The sequence below is a fragment of the Eretmochelys imbricata genome, chromosome 2 (genome assembly GCF_965152235.1).
Source record: "Eretmochelys imbricata isolate rEreImb1 chromosome 2, rEreImb1.hap1, whole genome shotgun sequence".
Classification (NCBI taxonomy): domain Eukaryota; kingdom Metazoa; phylum Chordata; order Testudines; family Cheloniidae; genus Eretmochelys; species Eretmochelys imbricata.
The window spans coordinates 230,725,301-230,740,043 of record NC_135573.1 but is presented as its reverse complement, the minus strand read 5'-3'; the positions used below and the strand labels follow the sequence as shown (position 1 = coordinate 230,740,043).

At 40.7% G+C, this 14,743-nt stretch overlaps 1 protein-coding gene across 1 annotated transcript in view; it reads right to left on the bottom strand.

The window, feature by feature from the left end:
- MALRD1 (MAM and LDL receptor class A domain containing 1) overlaps nucleotides 1–14,743 on the bottom strand; it is a 513,316-nt gene that overhangs the window by 179,353 nt on the left and 319,220 nt on the right. Inside the window, exons 22-24 of the mRNA XM_077808757.1 lie at nucleotides 11,798–11,954; nucleotides 6,659–6,769; nucleotides 3,599–3,812 (exon numbers count right to left, since the gene is read on the bottom strand). Coding sequence (XP_077664883.1) covers nucleotides 3,599–3,812; nucleotides 6,659–6,769; nucleotides 11,798–11,954 — 482 coding nt within the window. The remainder of the gene's footprint in view (nucleotides 1–3,598; nucleotides 3,813–6,658; nucleotides 6,770–11,797; nucleotides 11,955–14,743) is intronic.

Here is a 14,743-nt window from a genome sequence, read left to right as displayed (position 1 = left end):
AAAGAAAACCCTTGTTATTGTCCATGAGAAGGTTTGAATAGGATATACATACCATAAAACTAAGTATTGTAATGGTAATGGGCACCAACATCTTTTGTAACCATAAATATTTACAGAAAAAGCAATATCAAAGTCAAATATCTGGATTGCTTTTCTTTTTACTTAAGTTTATGTTTCATATTTATGAGAATTTTCTTTTGCCAAGCCACATCAACAGCCAATCCAAAACCATCAGTCCCAAGTATTACTGACAGAATGACCACCTAAATCCGGTTTACACAGAACAAGAGTTTCACCATGAACTGAGAGATGCGAAATCTTGAGGATAAATTGCAGAATGCATAAGCATGTACTAATCTGATACTTCTGGTGATCTGAAAGAATGAGTCAAAATGAGTTTTGTGATCTCAGCATATAGCCTCGTGGATACTTTTCTTCAGCACAAAACCACTAATCTACCATGCTTGGCAGTCTCCATTGTGAGTCGAAACTGGGATTGCACAGGAAATCATGTTAACATTCACAGAGACAAGTTTGTGGGGAAGACTGTATAGCATCTGCCTACCTTATATCCCTTATGGGTAGGCTCAAACCCAAGCTATAAAGGCCCCACTTTCACTGCTATCAAATTCACTGCCAATTTTTTCCCCCATACGAAAACCTATTAGACTGTAAATTTGAGCAGTCAGCAATATTAGGGTTTGATTTATATTTCTGTCTCTAGAATGGAAATGGAGTCAACCAAATGCATAACTTATTTTGTACCGTTTAAATGAGTACACAGAATTAGAAATATAGGTACATCTTTTCTGTTCTTTTCTTTTGGGAAATTTGCCTTGAAAAAACAGACTAATCTTTATTTGTTATCATCATCCAAGGTAAGATAAAGACTCAGGACACAAGCCACAACTTTTATATGCCATTTCAACTGACTTTTCACCGTATTCACAAAGGTGAATGCTGTCTTCAATAAATGTTTTTAGACATTGTCTCATCCTGTTTGTGCAGTACTGATTAACCTGTAGTTGGTAAGCTTATGTCTTTGATCTGGTAACCAAATTTTAAAATATAAGAAGGGACTATTAAAAGTTATGGAGTTACAGAAATTTATTGAGAGCAGAAGCGAGCTGATCAACAATTTATTGCACACTGAAGATTAGATTTGACTACTTGGTCCTTCAGTTAGTTTGAAGGAAAATTAAACTATGAAGCACACATCTGCTGTTCACTTTAGTGATCAAGATTTTAACGAGTGAGGTGGCTGCAGTTTATGTATTTTTAAAAGCATTTTTTTAAAGATGATTTCATGAAAAACAACTGAAGTCTCCAGATTCTAGCTCCAGTCTCTAAGAATTTCATCTGTTAACATTCAGTGCTGTGAAGAGAAGAGGATGTGAAAAGGAGGCTTGGAGCCACTGTTACCAGAGCAAGTCACATTAGAATATGTCACAGAAATAATGTCCTCAGGGGACAGGGGAACACACAGGAGACATTTCTGTCCATTGTTCTCTTGTTGGCAAATTATAGCTAGCTGTTCTCTAATTTTTTCATTGAAAAAGTATCAGAAAACGGAAGGAAACACTAGTACGCTCTAGCACCTATTAAATTCAAGAAAAAAACCACTTAAAAAAAACAAAACACCACATACATTGTTCAGGCAACATATATGTTGCAAAGTACAATGACAAGAAATTGTAAAGCTAAGTTAAGTTGACCATTTTGCCAAGTCTGTGTTTTATGGTGATACTATGGGTCAGACTCTGAGACCCTTATTGAATGTCTCTTTGAATAAGGTGTTACTAAACCAATGGAAAGGGATCATAAGCTTGTTCTACATATTTAACAGTTGCATGGAATAGGGCCATATGTCTAATGAACACTGCTATAGAAACTTTAGGGCTGATTCTGGCCCTGCTCTTTCAATTTGGGCCATTCCAGTGTTTACATCCAGTGACTTTATTGGAATTCCTTCTTTTTAGAGTAAATTAGGAATGTTCCATCCAAGTGTCTCGGATCTGTTTGTTTTGATAGACAATGTGCTTTCCACAAAAGAAATTTTCTGCAGGAATATTTCAATTTTGCCAAAATGTTTCAACTTTTCTGTCAGGAAAATCAAAACAAAATACTTAGTTTCAGGTTGGGCCAACCAAAATCTAACCATTTAACTTTTTCAAACTGAATTGAAGTGTTTGGTTTTGGATCAGTTCAGCATTAACCTGGGTCTGCCTGCGGTGCCTTGGTGCCTCATGGGAGTTGTAGCTTAGGTGCCTCATGTCCCCACTCTCCTCTATGGAATGGGCTCCCCAGATGGATCACTTTTCCCATGATGAACCACTGTTTCCCATCTGGCTGAACTATCATAATGCATCATGGGAAATGCAGTCTCACAGGGGAGCCTGACCCACACAAAGAATGAGGACATGAGGCACTGAACTATAACCACCAGGAGGCACTGCAGCAGTTCAATGGTATTTAAGCTGTAACAAAATGCTTTGATTTGGTTCAACAAATTAAACAAAACATTTCAATTTGGGAATGTTGAAACATTTAATTTTAATTGAAAATACTGAAATTAAGTGACATTTGCAAACCAAAATATTGTTTGTTCTGAAACAAATATTTTAGAACTTTCCATTCTACAAAAAATATTGATATTTTGACTTATCTGAATTCAGAATGAAAACAAATGTGGAACTTAGAATTTTCCACGAGATTGAAAATTTTAATTTCTATCTACTCTACTCCTGGTTTACAGCTGTGTGAAATCAGAATCAGTCCCAGTATGTCTACACTGATATCACCATTCATGGAAACCAAGGAAAATGTTTGTCAGTGCAGAAACCAGAAACAGTGGATCAAATCCTCAGCTGATATAAATCTGCACAGCTCAAATTATTTTAAACGGCATTACACTGATTTCCTCTAACTGAGAAACTGACCTGATGTTTACTGAATGATCCCTTCTTTGTCATAATCTAATTTTTGATGAGCTGTGTTCATAACATTTACAGAAACAACTGGTTGTAGTGTACCAAACAATACAGATTTGCCTGAATTTACCAAGATTTTATTGACAAAAGAGGCTGCCAGCAATACTGATATAGAGTATAGTGTGATCCAATCCTCTAGAGAAGTACACTTTTGATATGAAGTGCTGTTTTTGAATTCTAGACTGAAGATACTGTTTGTTGATTTCTGCTGAAAACTAAAGTTGTCTGGTATTCATGAAAGAGCTAAGAGACTTGGCAATTCCTGAAACATCAAAGTAAGCAAGGTTCCTAAGATCCCAGATGTATTTTGCTTGACATGTTTTTTGCTTTTATTTTTTCATGTGGAAATCAATGATTTGGTTCTGTTTATTTTAAAAGGCAGAGTGGTTCTCTCAATTAATTTAAGTTGGGAAAAATTCGTGAGCAGCAAATTTTATTTTGCAAGACATGCTTTCAAATTAAACAGAGAAAAAACCCACCGATCCAAGGAATATACTTACATTATTAACCTCAATTAGTTGATGAACTGCCAATAGCGTTGCTGCATTGACAATTCACAGCAGGCACAGTTACTTCTGATCATTAGAGTAAGGAACTACCAGACTTACTGCAAATGTTAGGGTTCTCATCTGAGTTATCAGCGCAGTCATTCACAAAATCACACAGATTATCCTTTGGGATGCAATACTTATTGGCACATGTGAATTCTTCAGAAGTGCAGGGTCTGTCTGGGATCAGCAAAGGGGAACAACCTTCAAAGGAAATATCATCCACTGCCACATCTCCCACATAACTGACACCACGTTTTGCCCTGAAAATAATCTAACAAAGAGAAATGTCAGTGAAATATTGAGGGGAAAGTATAAAAGCTTGAAACATGCCATGTGTGGTACACAAAACATGATGTATCTATGCTTCCTGCAAGTTGCCCAAGTCTTCTAAATGTTTAGTTCTAGATATTGCTCTCAGTTCTTACTGATGTAAATATAAGCTGCATAAACATGAATCAGTGCTGGTTTATGCCTCAAAGGTTGATGTTGTAGATATTGGAGGAGCCACAATCCTACAATAACAAAGGGCAAAAAAGAAAAATACATTAAGTGTACAGTTAGAAAGCAAGGGGCTGATCCTGTTCCCCTTGAAATCAGTTGCAAACTTCTCAGTGACTTCAATTGTGTTGAAGGTTTTTTATGTTTGTATTCTGAAGAGTGTAAAATCAGATGTTTTAGACAGATCTTTAAATAAACATATGAATAAGAATCAGTCACAACCCAAATGCATGGATGCTTAGGTTTACCATTTATATGGTATGGTGCTATATCTGCAAAAGTGCTGCACAGATATTAATTAACATCACTTGGGACAAAATCCTTCCATGAGTACAGAAGACCCTTCTGGAGTGGAATCAGCACAGTTCTGCTACACAAGGGAAAGACAGGGATAGGACTGGGTAGAATGATCCTCTTCCCCTTCCTTTTTTCCCACCCTTTTGCTCTCCCCACTATTCTGCACAAACCTGATTGGCTGAGGAGTGCAACTCCAAAACGAGGTCATAGGATGAAGTATGGACCACCAGGGAGAGTTTGAGCTAATGACCAGATGGGGGACAAACCCAGGAAGATTTGGAGAGACAACAAAGAAAGAGCAGTGCTTGCAGTGGCAGAAGCACTGAGCGGAGGCAGAGACACCAGAGTGCACGGGTGCGGAGTCTGAACTCGGAGGTGCTTGGAGGAAAGCCTGCTGCTGCTGCTGCTGCTGCACTGATGCTTGCAAAAAGGGGAATCTTACAGACACACAGCCTGGAGCGGACAGGACAGCTGAGACCACAAAGCAAGACCTGTCTGTTTGAGCTCACAGCGCACACCAGCATCAGAGTACTCAGATAGGTTGGACGGACCCAACGGGCTGTGGCGGGGCAGAGGGTTGAACTGACATGGAGCAAAGAGTCTGTGTGTGCCTAGCCAGGTGTAGGAGGGTTTATGTACTGTGTATTAATATGCAGCAGGATTAAAACAAAAGGAAGTATTTCTTCACACAATACACAGTCAACCTGTGGAACTCTTTGCCAGAGGATGTTGTAAAGTCCAGGGTTCAAAAAAAAGAACTAGATAAATTCATGGAGAATAGGTCCATCAATGGCTATTAGCCAGGATGGGCAGGGATGGTGTCCCTAGCCTCTGTTGTCAGAAGCTGGGAATGGAGAACATGGGATGGATCACATGATGATTACCTGTTCTGTTCATTACCCCTGAAGTATCTGGCATTGGCCACTGTTGGAAGACAGGATATGGGGCTGGATGGACAATTGCTCTCACCCAGTATGGCTGTTCTTATGCTTTTATTGTGTATCAAGAGCAAGGGAGTCTGTAAACCCCTGCTAGAATTCCGACCCAAGTCTACTCCTGGCTTTACCTTGGTTAGATAAAACTGTAGTTCTCTTGTTAAGCATGGTGCTTGTTCCAGGGGTTAATACTGACCCTCAAGAAGAGTGTGTTGGCGTTTGTGCAGAGGTGTGTGGCTGGGAGCGGTGACCCCTTACCTAACCCTGATAACTCCCACCTGACAAATGGGCCCAGACCCTTCTGTCCATGTACCTCCCAAACCCTTCTGCCTGTCCCATCTCTTCCCACCTCACAGCTCCTCATCCTACTCTCCACCCCTCTGAGCTCCACATCTAAATCCAACCTTTCCAACCCTGCCCTTCCTTTCTCCCCTCCCTACTACGCTGTGAAAACCTGATTGGCTGGTGGGGAGGTGCCACTCCAAAACAAGGACACCCTGGGAGGGTTTGAGCCAATGAACAGATGGGGGTGTGGGACAAGCCCAGGAAGGTTTGGACAGAGAACAAAGAAAGAGCTAAAGAGCAGCAGTGCTGAGCTGGGGAAGAGAGACAGATGCATAGACTGGAGCTAAAAAGGCACCTGAGACCACACAGCAGAACCCACCAGCTTGAGCTCACAACCCAGGCCAGTATCAGAACGCATGGATATGTTGAACTGACCCAAGGGGGATGGGCATTGCTGTGGGGCACAGGGGTCGGTGGGTGTAGCACTAGGAGTTGGGGGTGGGAATGTGTTGTATGCTGTATTAGGGCAAGGGAGTCTGTATAACACCTGCCAGAGATCCTATGATGAGTCTACTTCTGGCTTTGACTGGTTTAGCTAAAATTGTTGTTCAATTGTTAAGTGTGGTGCTTGACACTGACCCCTAGGAGGGAGGGTGGGTGTGTGTTTGTGTGGAGACACAGGGGTGGGACCTAGGACCCTATCCCCAGCCCTGGCAGTGCCCCACCTGACAAAGAATTTGGGGAAGCTGTCACACAAGTGAGGTTCAGGCTAGGAGAAGTTCTGCAGCTACATGGATCCTTCCACCTAAGAAAAGGTATGCAGGGGGTTATCGTGCCATTAGGGCCTCCACTCAGTAGACTGGAGTAGCAGCGACAGAGATGTTCCAGGGGCTAGGTTACCTCTCTTCCCTCCCTCATAGATTTCACTAGTGTCCTGCTGAGATACTTGGTCTGGGGACCTGGGAGAGGATTTTGTTCTTAATATTCAGAAGACCAACGTGAACTGAAGAGCTACAAAGTGTGTAGGGTGAAAATGGGAATGATTAAGCTAAAATGTAATCTAGAATTGACTTAATGGGGGACATGAAATAGAAGCACAAACCTGAAAATCAGAGTGAATTCCTAAGAACACTTCTGCTCTGTTCCACTGAGCACCTTGGTAGCCACTTTGAACCCAAAGGACAGACGTTACATCACCAATTTTACTGAGTACCTGGAAGAGAAATTGTGAATTCCAGGTCACATGAAATCTTTCTCAACTCATTAATATAAATATAGTCATGTCAGTCAGATTTTGCCCTTAAATTAACCCCTATCCCACACTTCAAAACAATCAGTGGAAAATAATCATGATTGTGACCTACTAGTATGTAAGCCTGATGCTACAGGTTCTGAGCAGGTCCTGTGTGCACGCTGAGTTCAGTGCTTTTTGTTGCCATTGACTTGAATAGGAGTGGAGAGCACTCAGCCCCAAACAAGAGATGCTCAGCAGCCAATAAGTTCAGGACCCATGAATGCAATAAAGAAAATAATCTTAATGGCAAGAATAATAAAAGGTCTAAGAGTTCATATGGGAGGACAAGTTTATTTATGGATAAATGGGATGTTTCCTGTGTAGTTGGGACACTAAAACACTCCTAGAACTACAATGGAATAATCTAATAGACGTATTTCAGAGTGGTAGCCATGTTAGTCTGTATCAGCAAAAATAATGAGGAGTCCTTGTGGCACCTTAGAGACTAACAAATTCAGTGGCTTGGTTTATGCCCAAATAAATTAGCTAGTCTCTAAGGTGCCACAAGGACTCCTCGTTATTTTTGCTGATACAGACTAACACGGCTACCACTCTGAAATACGTCTATTAGATTATTCCATTGTAGTTCTAGGAGTGTTTTGGTGTCCCAGCTACACAGGGAACATCCCATTTATCCATAAATAAACTTGTCCTCTCAATCCAAAGAACTTGATCTGTTTGGACAATGGCAGGTGCACAAAATATCCTCCTAATGTCTTGCCTCAGTGAATAGTCACTGAATTGGGGAGACACTTCTCCACATGAGCCAGCATTCCTAAATGTGCTTCTCTCTGACTTCTTGAGCATCTGAATTGAACTAAGCTGACAATATCAGGTAGATGGAGCGTGTCAAGCTGTCTCTCCAGTCAGTACTGACAAAACTACATCACATCCCCTGTTTCCAGAACTGCCTCTCCTCTCAAGGATTTATCATCTTCCCCTCACAGTGTAATTCTATTTTTGAGATCTAGGATGACCTAGATGTTTTTCACTTTAATGAAAAACTGGCATTTTTGAAAATTTATGTAGTCCCAGAAGTGTATGTGATGCTGTACAACAGGTAAGCTGTGCCAAATGAATAACAGGGTCCTCGCCCTGAAGAACTTTCAGTCTAGAGACACAAGAGGGAAGAGTGCAATACATTAAAACACAAGGCAGACACAGTGGTGCATGGTGAGATGCTTCACAGAACATACGGGGTTTCAGAAGTTTGGGTTTTTTTTAAACAGAGGATGGGGATATTATTTTCCAAGCATAAGGAGTGACAAGAAAGGAAAACATCTACAAATATCCTCCATCAATAATGGCTTACAGATATAGGAAAAAATAATGGAGAAAACAGAAATGTACATTATAATACATCTACATGTTTTCATTGTTATCTAATGTGAGAATAACTATGATCTTCTCAAAAAGCACAATTTGACTTGGATGTTTCTTCTTTTTTTCTTACATTTGCATATTTTATGACTGATTAAAATCCAAGCATATCTATTTTATTTTTTTAAAATGTGAGAAATTTCTAATCTTTGAAAAGACTCAATCTTAAGAGATATAGACAGCCCTGGGAAGGAATAGTATGACAGAAATACTTAATAAATATATACTCACGTTATACTAGCTCAGAGAGGATGATAGAGCAACAAATTAATATCACAACACCTCAGTGTCAGTTGTTATTATTCTGTGGTTTTATTTGCCTGAATTTTGACAGTGGTTTTAGTGGCATGGTTTAAAATTCACACAACATAACCCATTCATGACTTTTCTCTTTTTCTAACCTTTCCACAAAAGAAAAATATCTCAGTTACAGGTAGAAAAGGCTTAGAAGCCCCATGATTTCCCTTATAATGGCTGAGGACTACAGAACAGAAGACACGAGGCCTACCTCCTTGACAGAGGATTGGGTGGCAGCCCAAGAACGATGGATGGGGAGTTCAAGGAGAAGAAAACTGAGTTTGTTCTTACAGAGTTTCCTTCACATAGTAACACTGTGTGTGTGGAGCGGGGGGAAAGAGGGAGTGCGCATTGGGAAGAAACAGGATTTTCCCCCACCACCAGCAAAAACGTCTGTGGACCTGCCTTGAAACTCTGTTGATCCCCTGGGATCCGTGTGGTTCTTGGGGGATAACTAAGAAGCCAGGGCCAAGGGTCTTATCCTGCACCCACTGATGTCAACTGGAGCGTTGCCAAGGACTTCAATTGGCTTTGGATCAGATTTAATCTTCACAGTGGCCCTGTGCTTCCACAGCTGCAATGCTGCCACCCCTCTGCATCCTGGCATTCATTCATTGCATAGATGGGAATTCCCCTGTGAAGTGGGTCATACAGAAAAAATAATTCTGCTTCAGGCTGATTTTCCTTTTCTATGGGATCAGTAGAGACTGGCTTATGTTCTCTATGGCATTCCCCGCCCCTCCCTCTCCCCACCCAACACACACACCCACTCACTTTCCCTAGTGCATCCAGCTCTCTCCGTGCTATGTAGATTGCTGGATGAATGGTGAGGCCTCAGCAGGGTGTGAGGCAAAGCAGGGTGGTACCACGGACATGTCTGAGCCCCCCTTTTGTGCAGGAGATGAGAATCCATGCACTGAGGTTCCCCTCCACATGCAATTCTGGGGGGTACAGTCTCCCCAAACCCTGTCCTACAAGAAGGGCCTGAGATGCCAAGACTGGATCCAAATATGAATGTCCCCAAAATTTGAGAGGGGTTTGGATCTTTGATTTGAGAGGACTTTGGTTCTGGCTCATCTCGGCTCCACTAACTTAAGGGATCAGGAATGTTAATGCTTCTACTGCTCCCCGTGTGTTCTTCCCTCTGTCTAGGAGAAAAGCAAGATGGAGGATTAGGTAAGACAGAATTATGTATATGTGGGTTTGTGTGAATGTTGGATCCTAAACTACATATAGGAAAGTGACAAGGAGAACAAAAAGTGAGGCAGTGGAAAGAGAGGTCATAAGGAAAAGGTAGGCTCCGGGCCTCATTGATTCAGATGTACCTCAGAAATCAAAACAAAACTCGCTAGCATGCATTAATAGTGGCTGCGGGCATAATCCTGCCATATGTTGAAAACTCCTGCCCCATCTAACAAAGTATTTAAATACATACATAACATTAAGAATGTGAATACTACTACTGAGATCAATGTGCCTATTCATATGCTTAAAGTTACACGCATGCTTAAATATTTTGCTAGATCAGGCCTGGAATATTCAGTACTTTGCAGGATGAAGGCCTTTTAGGGGGATATATGACCAGTTCTGAATCCTCATTACACTGAGAATGCCTGATTTAAGCTTCCAGCTTGTCTCCCTTATCTGTTTCTTTGTCCTAGTAAGTTACACCTACATCCAGCAGCTAATAACAATAAAGTAGAAAGCTGAGAAAGTTCGGCCATCTTGCTTTGCAGATACAAAATGCAGTTTTTTGGCAATTAAATTATGCAACTGTTTTTATTGTTTCTACTGGATAGATGTGCATATTGTAAGCGGGAGAGTACTTAATTCAGACTTTGACCACAATTTTTTATCTGATACCAGACCTTGGAATACTAGTGAGGAAAGCTTTTCCAATTTATTCCCAAACAAGGCACCGGAAAAGAGCTTTTGATTGGTACCAAAACAGTTAAATGAAAGCTCCAGGATTAGTTAGTTCCAATATTTTTGAATCACAGACAGATTCATAATATATTTTTAAGGCCAGAAGGGACCAATATGAGTCTGACCTTCTACTTAACCCAGACCTTGGAATTTCACCTGGTGATTCCTGTATCCATCCCAATAGCTTGTGGCTGAACTAAAGCAAACCTTTTAGAAAGAGAGCCAATTTTGGTTTAAAGACTGTGGGTGATGGAGAATTTACCACATCCCTTGTTTTTAGTGGTGAGTTATCTTCGCTATTAAAAAAGTCTTATTTTAAGTTTGAACATAGCTGATGTCAACTTTCAGCCATCAAATCTTGTAATACCTTTATTTGCTAGAATAATGAGCCCTCTAGTATCAGGTATATTCTCCCTCTGTAAGTAATTACAGATCATCATCAACTCCCCTTTTAACCTTTCTTTTGAAAAGCTAAATAGGGTGATACATCTCTTACAGTTCCTTACATCTCTCAGAGGCAGGACTGTTTCCAGACCATGAATCATTCAATCTTCTCTTAACTCTGTCCAGTTTTTCAGCATCCTTTTTAAAGTACTTATAATGTTTGAGTAGTCAGTGGAGTTTTGCCAGTTTACACCAGCTGAGATCTGGCCTTTGTGTATTTTATCCGAAATATTTTTACTATGGATTTTTGAAATGCGGCTGTTGTTCTATTTATAACACCATAAAAATAATTTTTACTTGCTGCAATAAAACCTGTCTAGAATTGTTTCCCTGTTTTATTCTCTTAGTTCAGGTGAGTGGGGCCAATGTGCTGTTAAATGAGGTAGGTATTTGTGTAAACTAAACGTAAGTGTTTTCCTTTTTACAGTGGAGTGCAGAATGGGGTACGGGTAAACATTTTTTTTATAGTTAACTGCTAGTAAAATCTCAGTTCGGCTTGTTTCAATCAAATTAAGCAACAATACGAATGAAACCTCCAGGGGAAATCACACCGATGAGACAATTAAAAAAAACCCCAATAAAAGATAGTTTCATATTGTAACCCTTTGGTCACATCCACAGATCTTTGATGTTCAGATATCTACTCAATGTATCTTAGTCGCAAAAGAGATTATGCTGTACAAAGCTTTACTTGTACAGAAGCTGCAACTATGCTGTAAAAAGTTACCATTTCAGGAACTTACTCCAGCTAACACTTCCCTGAGTCACACCATATTGTGGGGAGTGAAGTGTGGATAATTGTTCATTATCATTTATCAGCAGTCTACACTCGATGAAACTAAATGATAGGGCATGACTTTCATATAGTAATTTCAGAAAACTCTAATGTCGTTTCCGTACCTGCAGAGAACCCACTGTTGCACCATTCATATGGTTCCAAAATACCAGTTTGCATTTGGGTCCAGTGACCGAAATGACTGGAGTGACAATTTCAGCAGTATGACCAAATTTTCCATTTGAACTGTCTGCATACAGATACCAGCCTTCTTTAGTCACCCTGTACAGAGAAGCAGAGTTTATTAAAACAATACATCTATTCATAGTAAAATTCTAGATTTGCAAATGGTAATACTGTTTTGCAATCATCTGAGGATCCACAAGCTCTTTAATTTATTAATATATCAGTAAATCTTACAAAACCCCTGGGAAGACAGGTGTTATTCCCATTTCACAATGAAGTTGAAGCTGAGATTTGGTTACTAAAGTTAGGATCCTAAACAACCTGATTTTCATGATTGATATACGTGACTGAGCCATGAGCACCCAGAAGCTTCCATTGACTTCAGTGGAGGCTGCTGAGTGCTCAGCAATTTTGAGCAATTTTGCATTACTTATTTAGGAGACTAAAGAAGGGTTTAGGATCCAACTTTAGGATCCATTTTTTAAAATCTTGCACAAGGTCCTATAGGTCTTAACTGTGCCTGGCCGGCAATAGATTATCAGTTGACAAAAGCAAATGGGACAAAAGCCCAGTTTTGCCAAAAAAGTGGGGCACAGCCCCCTAGGGGCTCATGGAGGAATGTTCAGCAGGGGGAAGAGGGGGATGGTGTACAGGAACGCCGGGCACCCAGCCTCAGGCTATCAGCCCCAGCACTGGGCAGTGGGGCTCAGGTGAGAAGCTACACCAGGCGGCTCAGACGAGCGCTGCACGGTGTCCCATTTTCACTTTGGGAAATATGGTCATCCTAGAAATAAGGGAGTGGGTTGGGAGGTTGGTTTCTTGCAGAGATGCTTCTGTAAAATAGCTGAGCCAGAAATAGAAGCCTAATATTCAGGCTCTCAGCTCTAACCATTAGATACCAGTTCCTAAAGGATCTTGTCACTTGCACTCAGAATTTGGTGCATTGTTTTGTTGATGAGTTCCAGCAGCTCAAGGGGAATGAATAGATATTACAAATTCTGCACATTTTTCAATAATCCAGTTGAGATTCCTTGAAGCCTTGGACTTGAAACTGCTTCTTTAAAGAACATTTTAAAATAATTAATACAAATCTGTTCATTAGTGCTTTAGCCATAGACTTCCTCTCTCTTGTTCTGAGGGGGGAAAATGATAGTTATGCAATTGGAGTCACTTTGAGAGAAGGTATGCAAGTTTATCACTAGAAAACTGTAATAATACTTTATACAGCACCTTTCATTAGATAATATTAAAGTGTTATAACAAATATTAATTAAGCCCCAGAATGCCTCTAAGGTAGATGAGGGATATACATATGATTGCATATCATTGGCAGGTAAAATGATCTATCTCTGGGGTAGAACATCTGGGGTTGCTGAATAGTGCATGCTATAAGAAGTTAGAAACATAGAAATTATCTTATTAGATCACACCAATGATCACTATAGCCAGTATCTTGCCTCCATTCGTAGATTTTAAGGCGAGGTCCATTATGAGAATCTGGTCTGACCTCCTGCAATAGCACATGCCATAGAACTCACCCAGTAATTCCTCCAACAGGCCTATATCTTGTGCTTGAGTAGAGCATATGTTTTAGAAACTCATCCAAATCCCAATTTTAGAAACTTCAAGTGATAGAAAATCCACCACATCCCACATGCTGTTCTAATGGCTCATTTTCTTTACTGTTAAAAGTTTTGCTGAACAGGAAGGTTTAAAGTCCCAGTAATGAAAAATGATGTAATGAATTGCCCAGAACTTAAGTTTTTCCTAACCCCTGCCATCAATGCCTAACTTATGTCTTTAGACATAGAGTTTCCACCCCTCCTACAGTTTCAGCCTATTTAATTTAAGTGCAGAAGAGGAAGTGAAGGCAAATACCGTATCACTGTGAAGCTGTGGAGAACATTTTGGTAGGAAGACACCACCTTCAGTAGCACAATACCCTTACACGCCAACCATAACAGTTCTATGGTTCAGAACTGATAGGGGAAAAAAAGATTACTACCCAGCTATCAGCAGCAATACTTTTCTAAAGTCACTAGGTGTTCCTTGGAGGTTTCCCATACAAGCTCTGGTCTGGCCCTACCTTGTTTAGCTGGTGAAGTTGCTATGATTACTGTATGAGATGGTATTGCTACAACACCATGTATAAAAACCTCTGTAAATAAAGAGGCGAATAATTCCCATTATGTCTTTTTGAGTTAGGGGTAAAACATGAAGTAGTTACAGGTCCCATAAAATGAAGGGTTTATCTGGGCAGTGGTATGTCATTTTGCAGATAATCTCTTATGTTAATTGGGGTAAATGAGATATGTATGATTCATAAGGGAAAAATGAAGAACAAAACAAAAACACAGCAGCATGTTGGCTGGGTCTATCCAGGCACATAGGCACAGGTGAAATCAAATACTTGCATGAGAGAAGCAGTAATGATCTGAGCTAACATGTCCACCGTCACACATAAAACATTGCTAACCAGTCCCCAGTCTTTAAATATTCCTGTCTTATAACAGAAGGAAAGTGCATGGAAGTTTATAGGTAGACTGTGATGAAGCAGCACAGCAGAGGTTAAAGAGAGCCTTCAGGCTCAGCAAGCCTTGCCCCGTTATACCTGCAGCCAATCTGGGAGTAAGCACCAGCCAAGGAGCCTCCAGCACCTAAGGTAACTGAGTGAGCGAACCCCAGAGACATTGTGGGGCTCACCGTCACCAACTGATGGCTGCTCCACATGAAGAAGCCTGGGACTGCAGCAAGATGCTGCCCAAAACCCAAGAGGGAACCCTATGGGAAGCAGGCTTCCCAGGAAACTGGACTCGAGGGGCGATGCCCCAAACTGAACAGACTGGTAGGAAGTAGCCCAGGGCAGCAGATTCTGACTCCCTGCT